Source organism: Cherax quadricarinatus, chromosome 14, assembly GCF_038502225.1.
Source record: "Cherax quadricarinatus isolate ZL_2023a chromosome 14, ASM3850222v1, whole genome shotgun sequence".
Lineage (NCBI taxonomy): Eukaryota > Metazoa > Arthropoda > Malacostraca > Decapoda > Parastacidae > Cherax > Cherax quadricarinatus.
In genome coordinates this window covers 40,267,671-40,294,035 of record NC_091305.1, presented here as the reverse complement: position 1 = coordinate 40,294,035, position 26,365 = coordinate 40,267,671, and the positions used below count along the sequence as shown (strand labels likewise).

At 45.0% G+C, this 26,365-nt stretch overlaps 1 protein-coding gene across 1 annotated transcript; it reads right to left on the bottom strand.

Moving 5' to 3' along the window:
* Positions 1–1,978: 1,978 nt before the first annotated feature.
* LOC128698485 (kielin/chordin-like protein) lies at positions 1,979–24,819 on the bottom strand (the record flags this gene model as incomplete). The annotated part of the gene is given in 5 exon segments (XM_070084972.1): positions 1,979–3,412; positions 4,249–4,422; positions 11,878–11,973; positions 12,980–13,096; positions 24,677–24,819. Coding segments are annotated over 5 exon segments (641 nt in total), but the record flags the coding sequence as incomplete, so codon positions are not given.
* Between the last annotated feature and the right edge of the window lie 1,546 nt (positions 24,820–26,365).

The following is a 26,365-nucleotide window of genomic DNA, read 5'->3' as shown; positions in this document are numbered from 1 at the left end:
AGTCTCTTGATTGTCTCTTCGTTTCTCTCACTCGCACCCTGACGATGGTCCACAAGCACCCGAAACATCGTTCCTCTTTGAACTCTCAGCTGGGAATTGTTCCAGCCACGATACTGTGATTTTCCTGTTTTTTAAATTTTCTCTTTTATGCATAGGTATATATATATATATATATATATATATATATATATATATATATATATATATATATATATATATATATATATATATATATATATATATATATATATATATATATATCTGTATTTCTTGTTGCAAAAATACTCAATCCTTCACCTAACAAGTGTCAATATCTCTAACTGTACTCTCATCTAACCTCGAGATACGTAAATATTTTACACAACCCACTTCTCTCATCCCACTCTTATTCTATCCTAAACAATTCTTGACTTCATGTGTTAATATTCCCTCTCCTATTTCTCTGAATATTGGTACATCCAGCAGGCTTTCATTCTAATATTAATAAATCAACATTCGCGCTACATTCGTGTTCACGAATGTAGCAGAAATGTTCGTATGTTCATACAAACATCCGTGCTGCATCCGTGTACGTTATCTATTGTTCCATTCATTGTAGTCACCTTATACGACAGCATAACTTGTTCCAGGCAGTGTCACCTACGACATTCAAAACTGCAGGCTTGTACCCTGTATTGTCAGGTGAATTAGAGAGGACACACTAGAGAACACCTGAAGAACCTTGATCCTGTCCCAGACCAGGTCTTCTGGTCGATCTGGGCCTGATCAACTAAGCTGTTACTGCTGGCTGCGTACAGTCCAACGTATGAACCAGAGCCCGGCTAGTCAGGAACTGATTTGAAGAACCTATCCAATCCCCTTTGAAGACACCTAGAAGTTTGTTTGTAATTCCCAACAGGCATGAAGGGAGGCCGTTGGAGAGTCGAGGACCTCTAACACTCATCGTCATTTATAGTACACTCGTCGCTTCTCTGCTTTTTAGTGAAGGCATTTTTGCACTGTCTACCAAGTCTCTTCTTGTCATACAGAATGATTTCGCTGTTCAGGTTGTGGAACAGTTCCTCCAGGCTCTTGTAGTTGTAAATTATTATGTACTTTTCTCGTCAACGAATGGAATATAGTTGAAGGGACTTCAAGAGTTTCCATTAGTTCAGATGACTGAGTGTATACGAGCAGTGAAAGTTATCAGTATGTGTCCCAGCTCAGCAATCTCGTCTGTGTTGAAGGCGGCCGTCAGTATGCAGCAGTATTCCAGCCTGGAGAAAACCAGTGACCTAAAGTATGTTATCACTGACTTGTCTTGAAAGCTGCAGTTATCCAGCCTAATATTCTCCTTGTGGCAGCAATAACATCATAGTTGTTATCCTTGAATGTGAGATCTTCTAACATCATTACTCCTATGTCTCGCACATGATTTGAGCTTGTCCAGTACTTTATTTCCTCCAGTCTTCCATAGCGGAGCAACTGAAACTTGTCCTCGATAAACATCACACTTGAGTCTGAGATCCAGTGGAAGATTCTCTTTCACTTCGACAGATGTCACTCTCGGAGAGATTCTGGCTAGAGTCAACAGCAAAGGATATTAAGGTGCTATGAGTTCGTCAGTGTTGGATATCAGAACGAGAAACAGAAGTGGGATGAGTACTGTGCCCTGTGGAACAGAGATTTTTACCAGTATACTGAATGTACGTATGTGTACATGGGTGTACATGGGTGTAACTAGATATACTGAATGCACGTAAATGTCTGGGATTTTTGCCTGCCACTTAACTTATCTGTAAATCATCTATCAATATTATCTATTACCAATTAATATGATGATAGGTAAAACACATGTGCAACAGTTAGGGACTGACCACCTCAAAACTACGTCTTGAAGGATGATGGACTGATTACATCGTCTTCACATCTCTACTGCTTCTGCTGCCTCCTCTGTACTCGACTGAAGAAGCCTGCTGTGTAGGCGAAACGTTTCGGAATAAAGATGCCTAACTGTTGCACATGTGTCTTAATTATCAACTAGTCGGTATTGTACACCGTTATTATATTCACACAAACTCATATACAAGAACATTGTATACAATGAGTATGTGGGTGTATATCATGTATGTTTTTATACATAAGGTATACGACCTTCTACAGGTATAATATAATGACTAACTGAAGCGGTTTGTATGTACCTGATTTGTTAGTATTGTGTGTGTGCGCGCACTCGCGCTTGCGTACGTGGGTGTACAAATCCTCTCTTTACTGCCTCGTAACATTCTTTTAATGCTGACAAACAACACATCATGGCTGACCATTTTCTGAGATCTCGCTAAACGTTTTTTTCATTTCTAGCAACCCTCTACAGTAACAGATTCAATAACCCACTTGAGGAGACAAATCAGTGGCTTACTCTGCTCACTTTTGGATTTGCAGGAACGCTGGCTTGGTCCTCAGTCTTCCATGTATACATAAGTGTGATTCCCACTTATCAAAGAGCTTAAATTCTCCTCACCTGGGTTTGACTCGACTGTTCTGGGTGGCATCCTGGGGTGTCCTTATGGTCAAATTTCCTAACACCTGTTGCCCATATTCACCTGGTAATAAATAGGTACCTGGGTGTCAGTAGACTCTTATGGGCGTCATGTAAGGTGCGTAAAAGTGTGTATCTTAAAGAGAACTGAGCCGAGGCAAAAGGTTTTAACCTTTAAATCCAGTAAAAAAAAAGGTCAAGTTCATATGATTCGAAGATAAAAGATGCACCTTCACCAAAATGGATCCAGATATAGAGCATTTTTTGAGTATCAAGTTCCGTAAGTCAGGAACTTTATCCCGTAAGTCCATCGCTGTAAATACAAAATAAAAACATGTATATCATCCAAGCAGAATCTTACCAGAGGCTACCACGAAGGACTGCCAAATCAGTGTCCTGTTTCCTGAAAGACAGACCACTAACATTCAGTACAAACAACGGTACTCCCGTTCTCTGTACAGAGTCGTAGCTAATGTACAGCGTTAATAGCACACACATTGATCTCAGCACCTTTGTCAGTTGTGCAACATGCGTGTTATGTAGGTTAGAAGACAGCAGTGGTAGAAATGTTGGGCAGCAGATGGGTAGTGAGTTAGCTTGGAATAGCTCTGCTGAGCCCAGTCGTCGAAGTGTTAGCTTTGAGCTCACAACGCTGTTATTGGGAGGTCCTTATCTGAGATAGAGGACAGGCCGCCTGGGCTACTTTCTTGGGGATGGGGAAGACGACTGGGCGAGAGAGTTAGCCAATGGGAGGGCAGGCTGGGCGACGACTGGGCTAGTCAGTTAGCCAATGAGAGGCGGGCGCCAACCTGGGCCAAACTGGGAGTCGTAGGAGCAGTTCCACACCCGGTCGTTCTCACTGAAGTTCATTAGCTTAGCCATCTGGATGCTTCCCTGTAACACAGCAACATAAACATACTCAGTGGTGGCACTCAACATAGCAACATAAACATACTCAGTGGTGGCACTCAACATAGCAACATAAACATACTCAGTGGTGGCACTCAACATAGCAACATGAACGTTGGTGATATTCAACATAGCTAAATACTTAGTGGGAGTATTCAACATACTCAATGGTGGAATAAAGCACAGCAACATACTCAGTTGTGGTATTCAACATGGCAACATATTCACTTGTGCCCAACATGGCACCATCCACACTCAGTGGTGGCACAGCACGAGAGAGAGAGAGAGAGAGAGAGAGAGAGAGAGAGAGAGAGAGAGAGAGAGAGAGAGAGAGAGAGAGAGAGAGAGAGAGAGAGAGAGAGAGAGAGAGAGATTGACTTTAGACCAATAAACATTCAAAGTTACAATCACTATGGAACAACAATCATTCACAGTTGTGATTGTTACTCACACCAAAGGTCACACTCTGCTACTCACACCAAATGTCACACAGTGTTATACCAAAGATCATCCAGTGTTACACCAAAGGTCCCTCATTGACAGTTACTCACACCAAAGGTCCCTCATTGTCAGTTACTCACACCAGAGGTCCCTCATTGTCAGTTAATCACACCAGAGGTCCCTCATTGTCAGTTACTCACACCAAAGGTCCCTCATTGTCAGTTACTCACACCAGAGGTCCCTCATTGTCAGTTACTCACACCAGAGGTCCCTCATTGTCAGTTACTCACACCAGAGGTCCCTCATTGTCAGTTACTCACACCAAAGGTCCCTCATTGTCAGTTACTCACACCAAAGGTCAGCCAGTAACAAGTACTCACAATCAGCTTGTTTTTGAGTCCGGGTTCCTGACGGAAGTACAATAAGCCTCCCTCAGGTATCTGCAGATCAATGTGTCCCGCCAGGCGCTGCTTGTCGTAGTCTGCGCAGTTGATCCACACACGCACGTCCGTCTGGTTGATGCTGATCAACAACCTCGTCCACGTCCATCCAACCTGTGTCAGGGAAACACTGCGTGAGGATACACGGATACAAGGCGTGCTGCCTACTTAACAATACGTGGGGCTCCGCCCACCTGTGATTTCGTCTCCTACTGCTGCATCACTCAGCTCAGAATTTTGAGTTTACGGTGAATTGCTTCAACCATGACTTTATAACTTTTATTCGTTTATTTCTTCCTGCTCTAAAGGTAAATAAAATTTTAAGAGAGCTCTAAAAGTAGAACTTTAAAAGTGGAACTTTAAGAGAAGAACTTTGAGCAGAACTCAAAGGTATGAAAGGTTATTGGTCATGTTGTAGGGAAGTATAGAGGAAGTCAAGGTATTTCGGCACCTCAGAGTACATGTGTCAGTGTCACATACCTCAGGTGACAAGCCTTAATATGTCCATTACTACACAATACCAAAAAGTTAATATAAAGACACAAGTGTAACACTTGTGGAGACAAATGGGTTTTTAATATTTGACGTGCTGTTGGAGTGCAAGCAAGGTAACATTTATGAAGGGATTCAGGGAAATCGGCAGGTCGGACTTGAGTCCTGGAAATGGGAAGTACAGTGTCTGCACTCTGAAGGAGGGGTGTTAATGTTGCAGTTTTATAACTGTAGTGTAAGTGCGTCTCTGGCAGGACAGTGATGGAGTGAATAATGGTGAAAGTTTTTCTTTTTCGGGCCACCGTACCTTGGTGGGAAACGGCCGATGTGTTAATAAAAAAAAATGCAACACCTAGGTATCCTTATTGATGAAAAGTTTCGCCTGCAGGGCAACCTTCTTCAGACGAAAACTAAGATGAAGGAATATGCACGGCATCTTCGTCTCACCCAGAGAAGATACCGCAGAGAGGAGATACATAGTCCGCCACACCAACTCCGTTGCCAAACACGTATCCGACATCTTTCCCAATACAAAGACGTCACCAGAAAGAGACACCACAGGGTTTAATCCCCTGCAGGGGTATACGTAATCCCCCGCAACGACTGTAACTAATTATACGTGGGCGAGACATCCACAAACCTCCAAACACGTATTTCAGAACACCAATACGCAGCTGAATGGACAACTTGAAGAACGACTGTGTTCTACACCGTAACTTCCACAACCATTTAATCAACTACAGAGACATAAGACTCATCTCCAGGGAAGAAGACATTAAGAGACTCAGAATCTTGCAATCAACACTCATCTGTATATCCAACTGTTGCAACCAGAACGACGACTTTTACAACATAGGTAAACTCCTTGCCAGGAAACTTTATCATCCTTATCCTACATAGTAACAAAGATAATGACCCATACCAGACAGTCCTTCTCAAATCCAACCTTCTCAGCATTCCTCACCTGACCCTTCATACCACTCTGGTCACTATATACACTCATGTACTCTCTGCTCTGGTAGATCTATTTGTAACTGGATAAAATCCACTGTCTGGGCGAAACGTTCCCAATAAAGGATCACATTATACTGCATTTGTGTATACTTTTCCATGTGTGTATGATAGAAGGAAGGTTGATGTGTTCCATCAGTGTGTATGATAGAAGGAAGGTTGATGTGTTCCATCAGTGTGTATGATAGAAGGAAGGTTGATGTGATCCATCAGTGTGTATGATAGAAGGAAGGTTGATGTGTTCCATCAGTGTGTATGATAGAAGGAAGGTTGATGTGTTCCATCAGTGTGTATGATAGAAGGGAGGTTGATGTGATCCATCAGTGTGTATGATAGAAGGAAGGTTGATGTGTTCCATCAGTGTGTATGATAGAAGGAAGGTTGATGTGTTCCATCAGTGTGTATGATAGAAGGAAGGTTGATGTGATCCATCAGTGTGTATGATAGAAGGGAGGTTGATGTGTTCCATCAGTGTGTATGATAGAAGGAAGGTTGATGTGTTCCATCAGTGTGTATGATAGAAGGAAGGTTGATGTGATCCATCAGTGTGTATGATAGAAGGAAGGTTGATGTGTTCCATCAGTGTGTATGATAGAAGGGAGGTTGATGTGTTCCATCAGTGTGTATGATAGAAGGGAGGTTTATGTGCTCCATGAGTATGTGTGTATAATAGGAGCGTTGGTATACCATCAGTAAGTGTATATAAGAAAGAAAGTCAAGGCTTGACTGAGAGAAGGTATAATTTCTTAAATCAAAGAAACCAGACTTAATCTCTTATAATTAGGATAATAAGTGTGTGGGACACAGCAGGTAGAGTGCACGGCAGAACTGCGACTAAAACAGATGAACAAGACAGAAACCCTCCTTGAAGAACAACACAGTAGATTTAGAACAGAATTTCCTGCGGAAATCAAATGTTTACATTGAAGCATAGATAATCAACACTATGATGAAAAACATGAGTTGTCTGTTGCATTTAGAAACTTGGAAAAGGCATAAGAGAAGTGAGTAGAGAATTGATGCAGTTACTGATGCAACTGAATAGAATATATGATAAGTCGTTGAAAGTTGTAAGTTGTTTTTATAAAACTGAAGCTCAGTTTAGGATGTTGGAAAGAGGGACAGATCCTGTGGAAAATTACATTTACCTGGATGAATCTCATTAGATACATACATGTAAATGGTAACAAAGATAATTATTATTTATCAAAGTTACAGAGACAAGTAGGAATTTTAGGACACCTAGGTCGCCAAAAATGTTCCCCTTCGATACCTACCATAATCTATCTCTCCACAAATTGTTCTAGACCTATATTATTTGCAAATGAAATATACATCACCAGAAATTCTGGTAAAATTTAAAATAAATTTGTGGACTGTATATTAATATTAATAAATACACATTTATATAACAGAAGGAGAATTTATAATTATAACACTCACCAATTAGTCTGGAGATTACTGTGTGTCATGTACAGAACCCCCCTCTCTACCCAAATTTATGATGATAATACTGACCAGAATTACAAACATAATTTAGATAGCTTATCTGAGGTTCCTGAAGCTGTCTTGTACATCTGCTTAATGCTCAAGTTATGCAGGACTGCACATCCAACAATTTCGGCTCCTATTTGAGAGGTTTTAAGCCCAATATAACCCCTAGAGCGACGAAAATTATACACCTTACATTAACGTGTTTGTATCACATTCAAAAAAACAATGGCGACTCTTCCCCCTCTCCCCGTCAGCGCAGGCGCAGAGCTTCCCTGTCGATTCTCTTATTTAAAATGCACTCAACAGAACAATAGTAACGTATTAATCAGGTTTATTTACACAGCATAATTTTTTGGGGAAATTATTTTCCACAGATCCCATCAAAATGAGGGTTTTGATAAGGAGGTGTATTCTGACCATGGTTGTTAGAATATTATGAAGTGGGTGTCAAATTAGAGTATTGATGTGGGGAGGAAAAGTGTGATCTCAAAGAATGATAAATGTGGAATGAGTTACAGTTATTATTAACTGATGACACAGTGCTGCTGGGAGATTCAGTGGAGAAAATGATGAAGTTGGTGCAGGAATCTGAAAGACTGTAAAACAAGAAAGGTAGAGCAAATGTAGAAAATATCAAGTATTGAATAAGAACAGAGACAAATTTCAACAAAGGATTTCGGGAAGTGGTGGGCGTTCTTAGATACGTGGAAGTGGATGTATCAGCAGATTAGTTTATGGTGACGGCGGAGAATCACAGAACGAGCGAAGGAAAAGAAAGACATTTATGAGAGTATACTAGTATTGTTTCATTTGTACGAGTGAGAGAGAGCAGAAGGGACTGTAGAGACATTTTAGCCAAATCAAGAGGTTGACCGAGAAACAGGTGGTGAAGGCAAACACTGTATACAGCATCAAGAGTGTATACGACCTGGCCCTTTAACCCAGCAATCGGTAAAAGCCCATCAATAAAGCTTACAAGAGCTGGCACACCTAGGTGGCAGAGTGTAGGACTCACGGGAAGGTATAAGCGAGCAACACTCTTAAATCCAGCCACGCTCTTCCATCAACTATATAAATTGTAGCAACGTTCCTAGAGCGTCGCTCACCCAGGAACTCCCGCTTGCTGGGGAGAGGGTAGTCACTCACCCTTGTGAGTAAACAAAGTCTCAGCTAAATAATTAAAAGCTCCACTGAGTGGATCATCACATGGCCAAGACTCGTATCAGGAATGATTTTCCTATTTCTTTTGGCCAGAAAAGTACTCTGCCATCACCTTGGTGAATCGCCCTGATATATCCAGTCAAGCTGGCCAACCAGACTGATATATCCAGTCAAGCTGGTCAACCAGACTGATATATCCAGTCAAGCTGGTCAACCAGCCTGATATATCCAGTCAAGCTGGTCAGCCAGACTGATATATCCAGTCAAGCTGGTCAACCAGCCTGATATATCCAGTCAAGCTGGCCAACCAGTCTGATATATCCAGTCAAGCTGGCCAACCGGACTGATATATCCAGTCAAGCTGGTCAACCAGCCCGATATATCAACTGTGCAATGTTATCATCTGGTCCTTAGACACTCATTCTTATTGTTTTGTGTCTATTTCTTGCATGACTGTTTCCAGGGTTTAAGATGTGGCCAGGATGACAAAACACTGAGACGGGAGACTTGTCTGTTACCTTCACGTAATGGCTACACTGAGACTGGGTCTAAGACGCTAACTTTATTAATTGCTTCAGTCAGGACATTTTATTGTTTGGAAAGACCGTTAAGAAAACACTAGGACACATATATTAGAAAACGTTCCGCTCCTGGGACCTTGATCACTTTAACCTACGTGTGTTAAATGTTATCAAGGTCCCAGGAGCGTGTTAAATGTTATCAAGGTCCCAGGAGCGTGTTAAATGTTATCAAGGTCCCAGGAGCGTGTTAAATGTTTTCAAGGTCCCAGGAGCGTGTTAAATGTTATCAAGGTCCCAGGAGTGTGTTAAATGTTATCAAGGTCCCAGGAGCGTGTTAAATGTTATCAAGGTCCCAGGAGCGTGTTAAATGTTATCAAGGTCCCAGGAGCGTGTTAAATGTTATCAAGGTCCCAGGAGCGAAACGTTGTCTGGTAACTATGTTCTAGTGTTCGGTTACTTCTCATTCTAAATCAGTTTGTTGGTATCTATTACCAAGGTTTTTACCGTTATGTTGTTGATGTTACTGCGGCCTTGATGGTAGTGTGACACACACACACACACACACACACACACACACACACAAACACACACACACACACACACACACACACACACACACACACACACACACACACACACACACACACACAAACACACACATGGAGAAGATTATCAGGAGAAGAGTGGTGGAACACCTAGAAAGGAATGATCTCATCAACAGCAGCCAACATGGTTTCAGGGACGGGAAATCCTGTGTCACAAACCTACTGGAGTTCTATGACATGGTGACAGCAGTAAGACAAGAGAGAGAGGGGTGGGTGGATTGCATTTTCTTGGACTGCAAGAAGGCGTTTGACACAGTTCCACACAAGAGATTGGTGCAAAAACTGGAGGACCAAGCAGGGATAACAGGGAAGGCACTACAATGGATCAGGGAATACTTGTCAGGAAGACAGCAGCGAGTCATGGTACGTGGCGAGGTGTCAGAGTGGGCACCTGTGACCAGCGGGGTCCCGCAGGGGTCAGTCCTAGGACCAGTGCTGTTTCTGGTATTTGTGAACGACATGACGGAAGGAATAGACTCTGAGGTGTCCCTGTTTGCAGATGACGTGAAGTTGATGAGAAGAATACACTCGATCGAAGACCAGGCACAAGTTCAAGGTAACGACAGCAACAAAATATTTAAATTAGGAAAGGTTGGATATGAGATTAAAGGAATGGAGTACAGACGGGGAAAGTGAGTTTAGATATCTGAGAGTGAACTTGCTGACAGATGGATTTGTGAAAAATGGAAAGAAACAAGTTTATCTATGGAAGGGAAAGGAGAATGTACAAGAGTATAGTGGTACCACCTCTGATATATGGATGCGAGGCATGGGTTTTCAACGTTATAGCGAGGAGGAGGTTGCAGGCACTGAAGATTTGACGTATTACAGCAATAATTGGTGAAAATATTTTGACAGGTTAGAGCAGAACAGGATAAGCAGGAGAGTTTATAAATATACTGTGGAAGGAAAGAGCGGAAGTCGCCTCAGGAAGGGTTGGAGGGAGGGGGTGAAAGAGGTTTTGAGTGCTAAGGGCTTGAACATGAGCAGTAGTGCGTAAGCGCATCAGATCAGAGTGATTTGAAGTGTCTTAATTTTTCTGAAGAGATTCAGGGAAAACCTGTTAATTGAAGATTAATCCTAGAGGTAGAAAGTATATATATATATATATATATATATATATATATATATATATATATATATATATATATATATATATATATATATATATATATATATATATATATATGCAATAAGATCACAGTAAACAGGTGATTTTAAAATATGCAAAACAACCACTGTGAAAGAGTACTGAAAATCCAAGCGCTATCGTGATTACTCACATTGTCAATGTGAGTAGTCACGAAAGCGCTTGGATTTTCGCTACTCTTTCACAGTGGTTGTTTTGCATATATATATATATATATATATATATATATATATATATATATATATATATATATATATATATATATATATATATATATATATATATATATATATATATATATATATATATATATATATATATATATATATATATATATATATATATATATATATATATATATATATATATATATATATATATATATATATATATATATATATATATATATATATCATTTTCAGAAGTGTCAGTCTGAGCTGGGAGACTTCAGTATCCTCAGCCTAAGCTGAGAGACTTCAGTAGTGTCAGTCTGAGCTGGGAGACTTCAGTAGTGTCAGTCTGAGCTGGGAGACTTCAGTAGTGTCAGTTTGAGCTAGGAGACTTCAGTAGTGCCAGTCTGAGCTGGGAGACTTCAGTAGTGTCAGTTTGAACTGGGAGACGTCAGTAGTATCAGTCTGAGCTGGCAGACTTCAGTAGTGTCAGGCTGAGCTGGCAGACTTCAGTAGTGTCAGGCTGAGCTGGCAGACCTCAGTAGTGTCAGTCGGAGCTGGCAGACTTCAGTAGTGTCAGTCGGAGCTGGCAGACTTCAGTAGTGTCAGTCGGAGCTGGCAGACTTCAGTAGTGTCAGTCTGAACTGGCAGACTTCAGTAGGACAATGAGGACATGGCTGAATATTCCAGTAAAGGTTCATCGGCTAGGACTGCAACAAAAGTCACCTTCCAGCACAGCTGGACTTACTGTCACCTGGAAACTATCATCTCTCACCAGACACTCTGACATACACAGCAGACACAGAAATTTGCATAAAGATATCTCCGTCATCTGAGAGACAGGGAGAGAGAAATTATATACAGGAGACAGTGGAATAAACAAAAAAATAGAGGAATATCGATGTCATAGTATACACAAGTATGTATATACACAGGAATATTGTTTATGAGGGAGTATTACTGACCTTGTCTGGCAGCTTGAAGGAGGCTTGGTGAGTCTTGGTATCTTCTTTGATGTGGTACACCAAGTTCAGGTGTTGAGACTTCAGATTGGAGATCACCTGTAAGAGATAGTACTGTTAGTGTGAGTGTGTGTGTGTGTGTGTGTGTGTGGGTGTGTGTGGGTGTGGATGTGTGTGTGTGTGTGTGTGTGTGTGTGTGTGTGTGTGTGTGTGTGTGTGTGTGTGTGTGTGTGTGTGTGTGTGTGTGTGTGTGTGTGTGTGTGTGTGTGTGTGTGTGTGTGTGTGTGTGTGTGTGTGTGTGTGTGTGTGTGTGTGTGTGTGTGTGTGTGTGTGTGTGTGAGTGTGTGTGTGTGTGTGTGTGTGTGTGTGTGTGTGTGTGAGTGTGTGTGTGTGTGTGTGTGAGTGTGTGATGACAATTATTTTAGTATTTATCTAGCAAGATCAGTTAGTAAGCAACTGCACTTATGTGTCACAACTGTGACACACCTGAAGCCCTGTGTCACACCTGTACTACACATCTAGAGGCCTGTGCCACACCGTCACACCTGAAATACACACCTGGAAGCCTGTGTCACACCTGTTCTACACAACACCTGGAGGCCACTGTCACACCTGTGCTACACACCTGGAGACCACTGTCACACCTGTGCTACACACCTGGAGGCCACTGTCACACCTGTGCTACACACATGGAGGCCAGTGTCACACCTGTGCTACACACCTGGAGGCCACTGTCACACCTGTGCTACACACCTGGAGACCACTGTCACACCTGTGCTACACATCTGGAGGCCACTGTCACACCTGTGCTACACACCTGGAGGCCACTGTCACACCTGTGCTACACACCTGGAGGCCAGTGTCACACCTGTGCTACACACCAGGAGGCCACTGTCACACCTGTGCTACACACCTGGAGACCACTGTCACACCTGTGCTACACATCTGGAGGCCACTGTCACACCTGTGCTACACACCTGGAGGCCACTGTCACACCTGTGCTACACACCTGGAGGCCACTGTCACACCTGTGCTACACACCTGGAGGCCACTGTCACACCTGTGCTACACACCTGGAGGCCAGTGTCACACCTGTGCTACACACCTGGAGGAAAGGCTTGATCTTGCCAGGTAGGTTAATAGAGATCAGTGACCCGAGAGTTTTCTTGTGTTGCTTGTAGACGAAGTACAGACTTAGCTGGTCGTGAAGTGTTGAGGCGATCTGTGGGAGAGTAGTGGGTTAGAACTGTGGGAGAGTGGTGGGTTAGTACTGTGGGAGAGTGGTGGGTTAGTACTGTGGGAGAGTAGTGGGTTAGTACTGTGGGAGAGTGGTGGGTTAGTACTGTGGGAGAGTGGTGGGTTAGTACTGTGGGAGAGTGGTGGGTTAGTACTGTGGGAGAGTAGTGGGTTAGTACTGTGGGAGAGTGGTGGGTTAGTACTGTGGGAGAGTGGTGGGTTAGTACTGTGGGAGAGTGGTGGGTTAGTACTGTGGGAGAGTGGTGGGTTAGTACTGTGGGAGAGTAGTGGGTTAGTACTGTGGGAGAGTGGTGGGTTAGTACTGTGGGAGAGTGGTGGGTTAGTACTGTGGGAGAGTGGTGGGTTAGTACTGTGGGAGAGTAGTGGGTTAGTACTGTGGGAGAGTGGTGGGTTAGTACTGTGGGAGAGTGGTGGGTTACTACTGTGGGAGAGTGGTGGGTTAGTACTGTGGGAGAGTGGTGGGTTAGTGCTGTGGGAGAGTGGTGGGTTAGTACTGTGAGAGAGTGGTGGGTTAGTACTGTGGGAGAGTGGTGGGTTAGTACTGTGGGAGAGTGGTGGGTTAGTACTGTGGGAGAGTGGTGGGTTAGTACTGTGAGAGAGTGGTGGGTTAGTACTGTGGGAGAGTGGTGGGTTAGTACTGTGGGAGAGTAGTAGGTTAGAACTGTAGGAGGGTGATGGGTTAGTACTGTGGGAGAGTAGTGGGTTAGTACTGTGAGAGAGTAGTGGGTTAGTAGTGTGGGAGAGTGGTGATTTAGTAATGTGGGAGAGTGGTGGGTTAGTACTGTCGGAGAGTAGTGGGTTAGTACTGTGCGAGAGTAGTGGGTTAGTACTGTGGGAGAGTAGTGGGTTAGTACTGTGGGAGAGTGGTGGGTTAGTACTGTGCGAGAGTGGTGGGTTAGTACTGTGGGAGAGTGGTGGCTTAGTATTGTGCGAGAGTAGTGGGTTAGTACTGTGGGAGAGTAGTGGGTTAGTACTGTGGGAGAGTGGTGGGTTAGTACTGTGCGAGAGTGGTGGGCTAGTACTGTGGGAGAGAGGTGGGTTAGTACTGTGCGAGAGTGGTGGGTTAGTACTGTGCGAGAGTAATGGGTTAGTACTGTGGGAGAGTAGTGGGTTAGTGCTGTGCGAGAGTGGTGGGTTAGTACTGTGGGAGAGTAGTGGGTTAGTACTGTGGGAGAGTAGTGGGTTAGTACTGTGGGAGAGTAGTGGGTTAGTACTGTGGGAGAGTGGTGGGTTAGTACTGTGGGAGAGTAGTGGGTTAGTACTGTGGGAGAGTAGTGGGTTAGTACTGTGGGAGAGTAGTGGGTTAGTACTGTGGGAGAGTAGTGGGTTAGTACTGTGGGAGAGTGGTGGGTTAGTACTGTGGGAGAGTGGTGGGTTAGTACTGTGGGAGAGTAGTGGGTTAGTACTGTGGGAGAGTAGTGGGTTAGTACTGTGGGAGAGTAGTGGGTTAGTACTGTGGGAGAGTAGTGGGTTAGTACTGTGGGAGAGTAGTGGGTTAGTACTGTGGGAGAGTAGTGGGTTAGTACTGTGGGAGAGTAGTGGGTTAGTACTGTGGGAGAGTAGTGGGTTAGTACTGTGGGAGAGTGGTGGGTTAGTACTGTGGGAGAGTGGTGGGTTAGTACTGTGGGAGAGTGGTGGGTTAGTACTGTGGGAGAGTGTTGGGTTAGTACTGTGGGAAAGAAGTGGGTTAGTACTCTGGGAGAGTAGTGGGTTAGTACTGTGGGAGAGTAGTGGGTTAGTACTGTGGGAGAGTAGTGGGTTAGTTCTGTGGGAGTGGTGGATTAATACTGTGGGAGAGAAGTGGGTTAGTACTGTGGGAGAGTGGTGGGTTAGTACTGTGGGAGAGTGGTGGGTTAGTACTGTGAGAGAGTGGTGGGTTAGTACTGTGGGAGAGTAGTGGGTTAGTACTGTGGGAGAGTAGTGGGTTAGTACTGTGGGAGAGTGGTGGGTTAGTACTGTGGGAGAGTGGTGGGTTAGTACTGTGGGAAAATAGTGGGTTAGTATTGTGGGAGAGTAGTGGGTTAGCACTGTGGGAGAGTAGTGGGTTAGTACTGTGGGAGAGTGGTGGGTTAGTACTGTGGGAGTGGTGGGTTAGTACTGTGTGAGAGAAGTGGGTTAGTACTGTGGGAGAGTAGTGGGTTAGTACTGTGGGAGAGTAGTGGGTTAGTACTGTGGGAGAGTAGTGGGTTAGTACTGTGGGAGAGTGGTGGGTTAGTACTGTGAAAGAGTAGTGGGTTAGAACTGCGGTAGAGTAGTGTGTTAGTACTGTGGGAGAGTAGAGGGTTAGTACTGTGGGAGACTTGTGGGTTAGTACTGTGGGAGAGTAGTGGGTTAGTACTGTGGGAGAGTAGTGGGTTAGTACTGTGGGAGAGTGGTGGGTTAGTACTGTGGGAGAGTGGTGGGTTAGTACTGTGGGAGAGTGGTGGGCTAGTACTGTGGGAGAGTGTTTGGTTAGAACTGTGGAGAGTAGTGGGTTAGTACTGTGGGAGAGTGGTGGGTTAGTACTGTGGGAGAGTTGTGGGTTAGTACTGTGGGAGAGTAGTGGGTTAGTACTGTGGGAGAGTAGTGGGATGGTACTGTGGGAGGGTGGTGGGTTAGTGCTGTGGGAGAGTAGTGGGTTAGTACTGTGGGAGAGTACTGGGTTAGTACTGTGGGAGAGTAGTGGGTTAGTACTGTGGGAGAGTGGTGGGTTAGTACTGTGGGAGAGTAGTGGGTTAGTATTGTGGGTGAGTGGTGGGTTAGTACTGTGGGAGAGTAGTGAGTTAGTACAGTGAGAGAGTAGTGGGTTAGTACTGTGGGAGAGTGGTGGGTTAGTACTGTGGGAGAATAGTGGGTTAGTACTGTGGGAGAGAAGTGGGTTAGTACTGTGGGAGAATAGTGGGTTAGTACTGTAGGAGAGTGGAGGGTTAGTACTGTGGGAGAGTAGTGGGTTAGTACTGTGGGAGAGTAGTGGGTTAGTACTGTGGGAGGGTGGTGGGATAGTACTGTGGGAGGGTGGTGGGTTAGTACTGTGGGAGAGTGGTGGGTTAGTACTGTGGGAGAGTTGTGGGTTAGTACTGTGGGAGAGTAGTGGGTTAGTAGTTTGGGAGAGTGGTGGTTTAGTACTGTGGGAGAGTGGTGGGTTAGTACTGTGGGAGGGTGGTGGGTTAGTACTGTGGGAGGGTGGTGGGTTAGTACTGTGGGAGAGTGGTGGGTTAGTACTGTCGGAGAGTAGTGGGTTAGTACTGTGGGAGAGTAGTGGGTTGGTACTGTGAAAGAGTGGTGGGTTAGTGCTGTGGGAGAGTAGTCGGTTAGTTCTGTGGGAGAGTAGTGGGTTAGTACTGTGGGAGAGTAGTGGGTTAGTTCTGTGGGAGAGTGGTGGGTTAGTACTGCGGGAGAGTGGTGGGTTTGTACTGTGGGAGAGTAGTGGGTTAGTACTGTGGGAGAGTAGTGGGTTAGTACTCTGGGAAAGTAGTTGGTTAGTTCTGTGGGAGAGTAGTGGGTTAGTACTGTGGGAGAGTAGTGGGTTAGTACTATGGGAGAGTAGTGGGTTAGTTCTGTGGGAGAGTAGAGGGTTAGTACTGTGGGAGAGTAGTGGGTTAGTTCTGTGGGAGAGTGGTGGGTTAGTACTGTGGGAGGGTGGTGGGTTAGTACTGTGGGAGAGTAGTAGGTTAGTAATGTGAGAGGGTGGTGTGTTAGTACTGTAAGAGAGTAGTGGGTTAGTACTGTGTAAGAGTATAGGGTTAGTAGTGTGGGAGAGTGGTGGTTTAGTACTGTGGGAGAGTGGTGGGTTAGTACTGTGGGAGAGTAGTGGGTTGGTACTGTGGGAGAGTAGTGGTCAGTACTGTGGGAGGGTGGAGGGTTAGTGCTGTGGGAGAGTAGTGGGTTAGTTCTGTGGGAGAGTGGTGGGTTAGTACTGTGGGAGAGTGGTGGGTTAGTACTGTGGGAGAGTAGTGGGTTAGTACTGTGGGAGAGTAGTGGGTTAGTACTGTGGGAGAGTAGTTGGTTAGTTCTGTGGGAGAGTAGTTGGTTAGTACTGTGGGAGAGTAGTGGGTTAGTACTGTGGGAGAGTAGTGGGTTAGTTCTGTGGGAGAGTGGTGGGTTAGTACTGTGGGAGAGCGGTGGGTTAGTACTGTGGGAGAGTAGTGGGTTAGTTCTGTGGGAGAGTGGTGGGTTAGTACTGTGGGAGAGTGGTGGGTTAGTACTGTGGGAGAGTAGTGGGTTAGTTCTGTGGGAGAGTGGTGGGTTAGTTCTGTGGGAGAGTAGTGGGTTAGTACTGTGGGAGAGTAGTGGGTTAGTATTGTGGGAGAGTGGTGAGTTAGTACTGTGGGAGAGTGGTGGGTTAGTACTGTGGGAGAGTAGTGGGTTAGTACTGTGGGAGAGTGGTGGGTTAGTACTGTGGGAGAGTGGTGGGTTAGTACTGTTGGAGAGTGGTGGGTTAGTACTGTGGGAGTACTGTGGGAGTGGGTTAGTATTGTGGGAGAGTGGTGAGTTAGTACTGTGGGAGAGTGGTGGGTTAGTACTGTGGGAGAGTTGTGGGTTAGTACTGTGGGAGAGTGGTGGGTTAGTACTGTTGGAGAGTGGTGGGTTAGTACTGTGGGAGAGTGGTGGGTTAGTACTGTGGGAGAGCAGTGGGTTAGTACTGTGGGAGAGTTTTTTGATTAGTACTGTGGGAGGGTGGTGGGTTAGTTCTGTGGGAGGGTTTTGGGTTAGTACTGTGGGAGAGTAGTGGGTTAGTACTGTGGGAGAGTGGTGAGTTAGTACTGTGGGAGAGTTGTGGGTTAGTACTGTGGTAGAGTAGTGGGTTAGTACTTTAGGAGAGTGGTGGGTTAGTACTCTGGGAGGGTGGTGGGCTAGTACTGTCAGAGAGTCATGGGTTAGTACTGTGAGAGAGTCGTTGGTTACTTCTGTGAGAGAGTCATGGGTTAGTACTGTGGGAGAGTCGTGGGTTAGTACTGTGGTAGTCATGGGTTAGTACTGTGGGAGAGTCATGGGTTAGTACTGTGGGAGAGTAGTGGGTTAGTACTGTGGGAGAGTGGTGATTTAGTACTGTGGGAGAGTGGTGGGTTAGTGCTGTGGGAGAGTAGAGGGTTAGTACTGTGGGAGAGTGGTGGGTTAGTACTGTGAGAGGGTGGAGGCTTAGTACTGTGGAATAGAAGTGGGTTAGTACTGTGGGAGAGTGGTGAGTTAGTGCTGTGGGAGAATGGTGGGTTAGTACTGTGGGAGAGTAGTGGGTTAGTACTGTGGGAGAGTGGTGGGTTAGTACTGTTGGAGAGTGGTGGGTTAGTACTGTGAGAGAGTCATGGGTTAGTACTGTGGGAGAGTGGTGGTTTAGTACTGTGGGAGGGTGGTGGGTAAATGCTGTGGGAGAGTAGAGGGTTAGTACTGTGGGAGAGTGGTGGGTTAGTACTGTGGGAGAATCGTGGGTTACTACTGTGGGAGAATCGTGGGATAGTACTGTGGGAAAGTCGTGGGTTAGTACTGTGAGAGAGTCATGGGTTAGTACTGTGGTAGTCATGGGTTAGTACTGCGGGAGAGTCACGGGTTAGTACTGTGGGAAAGTCGTGGGTTAGTACTGTGGGAGAGTCATGGGTTAGCACTTTGAGAGAGTCATGGGTTAGTACTGTGAGAGAGTCATGGGTTAGTACTGTGAGAGAGCCATGGGTTAGTACTGTGAGAGGATCATGGGTTAATACTGTGAGAGAGTCTTGGGTTAGTAATGTGGGAAAGTCGTGGGTTATTACTGTGAGAGAGTCATGGGTTAGTACTGTGGGAAAGTCGTGGTTAGTATTGTTGGAGGGTCATGGGTTAGTACTGTGAGAGTGTCGTGGGTTAGTATTGTGAGAGAGTCATGGGTTGTACTGTCAGAGAGTCATAGGCTAGTACTGTGAGAGAGTCATGGGTTAGTACTGTGAGAGTCATTGGTTAATACTGTGAGAGAGTCATGGGTAAGTACTGTGAGAGAGTCATGGGTTAGTACTGTGGGAGAGTCGTGGGTTTGTACTGTGAGTCATGCGTTAGTACTGTGAGAGAGTCTTGGGTTAGTACTGTGGGAGAATCGTGGGTTAGTACTGTGGGAGAGTGGTGGGTTAGTACTGTGAGATAGTCATGGGTTAGCACTGTGGGAGAGTCATGGGTTAATGCTGTGAGAGAGTCATGGGTTAGTAATGTGGGAAAGTCTTGGGTTACTACTGTGAGAGAGTCATGGGTTAGTACTGTGGGAGAATCGTGGGTTACTACTGTGGGAGAATCGTGGGATAGTACTGAGTCATGCGTTAGTACTGTGAGAGAGTCTTGGGTTAGCACTGTGGGAGAATCGTGGGTTAGTACTGTGGGAAAGTCATGGGTTAGTACTGTGAGAGTCATGGGTTAGTACTGTGAGAGAGTCATTTGTTAGTACTGTGGGAGAATCGTGAGTTAGTACTGTGGTAAAGTAGTGGGTTAGTACTTTGGGAGAGTGGTGGGTTAGTACTCTGGGAGGGTGGTGGGCTAGTACTGTCAGAGAGTCATGGGTTAGTACTGTGAGAGAGTCGTTGGTTACTTCTGTGAGAGAGTCATGGGTTAGTACTGTGAGAGAGTCGTTGGTTACTTCTGTGAGAGAGTCATGGGTTAGTACTGTGGGAGAGTCGTGGGTTAGTACTGTGAGAGGGTCATGGGTTAGTAATGTGGGAGAATCGTGTTTTAGTACTGTCCGAAAATCGTGGGTTAGTACTGTGAGCCATGCGTTAGTACTGTGAGAGAGTCTTGGGTTAGTACTGTGGGAGAATTGTGGGTTAGTACTGTGGGAGAATTGTGGGTTAGTACTGTGGGAATGTCATGGGTTAGTACTGTGAGAGTCATGGGTTAGTACTGTGAGAGAGTCATGGGTTAGTACTGTGGGAGAGTCATGGGTTAGTACTGTGGGAGAATCGTGGGTTAGTACTGTGGGAGAGTCGTGGGTTAGTACTGTGAGAGAGTCATGGGTTAGTACTGTGGGAGAGTGGTGGGTTAGTACTGTGGTTGTCATGGGTTAGTACTGTGGGAGAGTCATGGGTTAGTACTGTGGGAAAGTCGTTGGTTAGTACTGTGGGAGAGTCATGGGTTAGTACTGTGAGAGAGTCATGGGTTAGTAATGTGAGACAGTCATGGGTTAGTACTGTGGGAGAATCGTTGGTTAGTACTGTCGGAGAATCGTGGGTTAGTACTGTGGGAGAGTCATGGGTTAGTACTGTGGGAGAGTCCTGGGTTAGTACTGTGAGAGAGTCGTGGGTTAGTATTGCGGGAAAGTCCTTGGTTAGCACTGTGGGATAGTCATGGGTTAGAACTGTGAGAGAGTCATGGGTTAGTACTGAGAGATAGTCGTGGGTTTGTACTGTGAGTCATGCGTTAGTACTGTGAGTCTTGGGTTAGTACTGTGGGAGAATCGTGGGTTAGTGCTGTGGGAAAGTCGTGGGTTAGTACTGTGGGAGAGTCATGGGTTAGTACTGTGAGAGAGTCATGGGTTAATACTGTGAGAGAGTCATGGGTTAGTACTGTGAGAGAGTCATGGGTTAGTACTGTGGGAGAGTCGTGGGTTAGTACTGTAAGAGAGTCATGGGTTAGTACTGTGGGAGAGTGGTGGGTTAGTACTGTGGGAGAGTCATGGGTTAGTACTGTGGGAAAGTCGTTGCTTAGTACTGTGGGAGAGTCATGGGTTAGTACTATGAGAGAGTCATGAGTTAGTAATGTGAGACAGTCATGGGTTAGTACTGTGGGAGAATCGTTGGTTAGTACTGTCGGAGAATCGTGGGTTAGTACTGTGGGAGAGTCATGGGTTAGTACTGTGGGAGAGTCCTGGGTTAGTACTGTGAGAGAATCGTGGGTTAGTATTGCGGGAAAGTCCTGGGTTAGCACTGTTGTATAGTCATGGGTTAGAACTGTGAGAGAGTCATGGGTTAGTACTGAGAGTTAGTCGTGGGTTTGTACTGTGAGAGAGTCATGGTTTAATACTGTGAGAGAGTCATTTGTTAGCACTGTGGGAGAGTCATGGGTTAGTACTGTGGGAGAGTCATGGGTTAATACTGTGAGAAAGTCATGGGTTAGTACTGTGGGAGAGTCATGGGTTAGTACTGAGGGAGGATCGTGGGTTTGTACTGTGGTAGTCATGGGTTAGTACTGTGTGAGAGTCATGGGTTAGTACTGTGGGAGAGTCGTGGGTTAATACTATGGGAGAGTCGTGGGTTAGTACTGTGGGAGAGCCATGGGTTAGTACTGTCGGAGAGTCGTGGGTTAGTACTGTGAGAGAGTCGTGGGTTAGTCCTGTAGGAGAGTCATGGTTTAGTACTGTGGAAGAGTCGTGGGTTAGTACTGTGGGAGACTCATGGTTTAATACTGTGAGAGAGTCGTGGGTTAGTACTGTGGGAGAGCCATGGTTTAGTACTGTGAGAGAGTCATGGGTTAGTACTGTGGGAGAGTCAAGGTTTAGTACTGTGAGAGAGTCGTGGGTTAGTACTGTGGGAGAGTCATGGTTTAACACTGTGAGAGAGTCGTGGGTTAGTACTGTGTGAGAGTCATGGGTTAGTACTGTGTGAGAGTCATGGTTTAGTACTGCGGGAGAGACATGATTTAATATTGTGGGAGAGTCGTGGGTTTGTACTGTGGGAGAGTCATGGTTTAGTACTGTGAGAGAGTCGTGGGTTAGTACTGTGGGAAAGTCGTTGGTTAGTACTGTGTTAGAGTCATGGTTTAGTACTGTGAGAGAGTCGTGGGTTAGTTCTCTGGAAGAGTCATGGGTTGGTACTATGAGAGAGTCGTGGGTTAGTACTTTGGGAGAGTTATGAGTTGGTACTGTGAGAGAGTCGTGGGTTAGTACTCATTGTGAGAGAGTCATGGGTTAGTACTCGCTGTGGGAGAGTCATGGGTTAGTACTGGCTGTGGGAGAGTCATGGGTTAGTACTCACTGTGGAAGAGTCATGGGTTAGTACTCACTGTGGAAGAGTCATGGGTTAGTACTTACTGTGGGAGAGTCATGGGTTAGTACTCACTGTGGGAGAGTCATGGCTTAGTACTCACTGTGGGAGAATAATGGGTTATTACTCACTGTGGGAGAGTCATGAGTTAGTACTCACTGTGGGAGAGTCATGGCTTAGTACTCACTGTGGGAGAGTAATGGGTTATTACTCACTGTGGGAGAGTCATGGGTTAGTACTCACTGTGGGAGAGTCATAGGTTAGTACTGTCAACCAGAGGTGGAGTTGAATGACATATCTAGGTATTACGTGTTGCATTCAGTACATCACTAGGAGCTTGTAATGTTCCAGAAATGAGTACAAACTTTCAGCATATTCGTTCGGTAGAACGTTCTTTCTATGACTGAGGTAGGGAAGCAGGAGACACTTAGTGCCCCAGGCACAACAGTGCCAAGTGCCAGAAAGTTTAAGTATCACTGGAATAGAAGATAATCCACAAGTACTGGTAATGGAGTGATTACCTAGCAAACTTAACATTAGTAACATGACAGGTATAGGAACATCCATCAGGCTTCAGGACGATATAAAAGACTTTACTCTGGGGATACAGATGTATCTAGCATTTGTCTTAGGAATTTTCCGTGAAATTAAGAAAATGGGTCTGCGGTAGATCCCCTTAAAACTAAAGGGAGACATCTATATTTTATCCAAGGACAGACAGCCATAGTTTATCTATCCTACCCGACTCTTTGAGCAGTCGCTGGTCTTACCCAAGGTGACAGAGAATCAAACCCTGATTCTTTGGAGTGAAACAATGACACTTAATAACCTAGAATAACTCCTCAGACCAAGAATGTGTTTGTCCTGCCATTCAATGAGAATTTATCACTCTTGTCAAATGACTTAGACAGATTCAATATACAAGTTATGTTTAAGAATTCACGGACAGTTAGGAATATGTTGATCCAGAATTCCCTTGACATTGTGTTGGTGGTGTGAACAGGATTGAGTGCCAAGGCTGCAACTTATCTTATATGAGACAAACTGGTAAACATCTAGATGCCAGAATAACACAATTTCAATATTTGATAAAAGCAGCTCAAGAATCAAGTGCGATATTCGATCACACACGAGTTTACAACAATCTTGTACTAATTGGTCAGGAGCCAAAGTCCTAGTTCCATGTACTTCATGGCTGGAAAGATATTTTAGAATCGGCAATTATAAAAGATGATCAACATTCTTTATATAATTGTAGTTGTGGATTGTTCAAGATCGATTCGTTTATAAATGAGGCTATTGTGCATAACCTAAAACCAGATTCATATATGAAAGCTCTGGATTGCCTTAAGTATCATGGTTCCACTCCAAGGAGTTAGGGTTTGATTCCCTGCCATCTTGGGTTAGACCAGCGTCTGCTCGAAGAGTCTGGTAGGACAGGTAAACTATGAATGTCTGCCCTTGGATAAACTATAGATGTCTCCTTTTGCTTCTAAAGGAGTCTGCTGTAGACCTGTTTTCTTAATTTTCAATGAAAATTCCTAAGAAATATGCCAGATACATCTATATTCCCAATGTAAAGTCTTCTATATCGTCCCGACGTTTGACAGAATGTTAAGTTTGCTAGGTAATCACTCCATTACCACTGCTTGTGGGCTGATTGTCTTCTATTCCTATAATACTTAATCTTGCTGGCACCTGGCAGTGTTATGCCTGGGGCACTAAGTGTCTCCTGCCTCCCAAGCTCAGTCTTAACAAGAACGTTCCACCAAACGAATCTGCTGGGACCTCCTACGCATTTCTGCAACATTGTAAGCTCCTGATTGATGTGCTGATTGCAACACAAAACGCCTAGAGTTATCAATCAACTACCCCACACACATATACACAAACACAAACACACACACACACACACACACACACACACACACACACACACACACACACACACACACACACACACACACACACACACACACACAATTAATAAGCCCAGGATCAAGGGGGAACACAGATGAACATAAAGATATAAGAATTTTTTTTTAGTCTCAGAGTAGTTGAAAAGTGGAATGACTTGGATGAGGCCGTGGCGGAGGTAAACTCGATACACAGCTTCAAGAGTAGACATGATAGGGCCCATGAGGTTATTTGTCAGTGATGCAGATCAAAGTCGAGGCCAGGAGCTGAGTCTCGATCCTACAAAACTACAAATACTGCAACATCATGGAATCTTGGTTCAGAGGACATCTGTACAAATCGGTGACAACAAATAGTGAACTTTCAAGCTCTTTCGTGATTTCTCACATTATTAACAGCAGGAGACTTGTAAGGGCGAGATTACGCCTTACGACCGTGAGATGTAATCTGTAACCTTCTACTGTTATTTCATTTTTACAGGTCCTTGATCATGTGAGAAATCACGAGAGCGCTTAAGTTCACTATTTTTTCCACAGTGGTTATTTTGCATACTGATTACATACAGAAAACAAAATTTGACAGCTTGCTAGATACACCTGCAATGTCGCTTAGTTATCTTAACTGACAAAAAAATTCTATCAGAAAAAGATATCTAAATGTTGCAAAGGTGAATTACATCTGATATCTGGAAGTGTGGAGGAGCGAAGCAGGTGTAAACATACCTTGGGAACGATGCTGGAATCCAGCTGAATGTTGTCGTAGAGAGCCCTTAGCCTCCAGGCTGGAGTGTCAGGGATGGGGCCCCTGGCTGCTGACACTCCCGTCTGTGACCCGTTGATGCTCAGCAACTGCAAGATGTCCCACTCTGTAAGATAAACAACACACACTATAAACATGAAGTCGTGAGTGTGTGGGATATCAGTAATGATATGCTCGTGTCTATACGCGTATAGAGGGACTTTATCAAAGATTACCTGAGTGGGAATTAAAAGTGTGGGCGCTTAAACAGTCACGTGTGTGTGTGTGTGTGTACTCACATAGTTATGGTTGCAGGGGACGAGTCACAGCTCCTCTGTGTGTGTGTGTGTGTGTGTGTGTGTGTGTGTGTGTGTGTGTGTGTATGGGTGGGTGTGTGCGCGCGCACGCGCGTGGTTGTGGTAGTATTGGTGGTGGTACTATTGGTGGTGATGGTTGTGGTGTTGATGGTAGTAGGGGTGGTACCGGTAGTAGTGGTGGTGGAAGTTGTAGTAGTGGTGATGGTAGAGGTTGTGGCGGTGGTAGTAGTATTAGTAGTAGTAGTGGTAGTGGTGGTGGTGGTAGTTGTAGTAGTGGTGGTGGAAGTTGAAGCAGTGGTGATGGTAGAGGTTGTGGTGGTGGTAGTGGTTGTGATGGTGGTAGTAGTAGTAGTGGTGGTGGTAGCTGTAGCAGTGGTGGTGGCAGTTGTAGTAGTGGTGGTAGTGATGGTAATGGCAGTAGTAGTGGTTGTGGTGGTAGTGGTGGTGGTAGTTGTTGTGGCGATGGTGGTGGTAGTGGTTGTGGTGGTAGTAGTAGTGATGTGGTGGTAGTCGCGATGGTGGTGGTGGTAGTGGTGGTAGTCGTAGTAGTCGTGATGGTGGTGGTGCTAGTAGTGGTTGTAGGAATGGTGGTGGTGGTGGTGGTGGTGGTGGTGGTGGTGGTGGTGAAGGAAGGTGTGCTGATGTTAAAGGTGCAGGTTCTGGCCACCTCCATAGTGCTTTAACCATTGTTGACGGGCACCTCCCTCAGGACACACACACACACACACACACACACACACACACACACACACACACACACACACACACACACACACACACACACACACACAGAGTTGAAAACAAAGATGAGCCACAGGAATGTGTGGAGTGGAATCACCTAGACAGTGGAGTGGTGGAGGCAGGAGCCATACGTAGCTTTAAGAAGAGGTACGATAAGTCTCTCGAAACCAGGAAATTGCATGAACCCAATATCGTCCAACAAAAAAGGCCGAGTCACGAGCAGTGATTCGAACCGTATAACCACATGTAGGTGAGTGAACACACATAACAGCAGCAACATGAGAGAGATCGTGGACACAGTAACAGGGTCTGCCACATGAGTCCACGTGATCAATGCAGAGCTGTTGATCATGGGGGGACTTTAACAACAAGGAGATGATGGAGATGCTAATGGAAAAATCTTACATACCAATATATCACCCCATACCTCCTCCTAATCTCCAAACTATGGATTCTCTGCATTATATTCACACTACACATTGCCCTCAGACATGACATCTCCACTGCCTCCAACCTTCTCCTTGTTGCAACGTTCACAACCCATGCCTCACACCCGTACAAGAGCATTGGTGTAACTATACTCTGGCACATTCCCCTTTTTGCTTTCATGTGAAC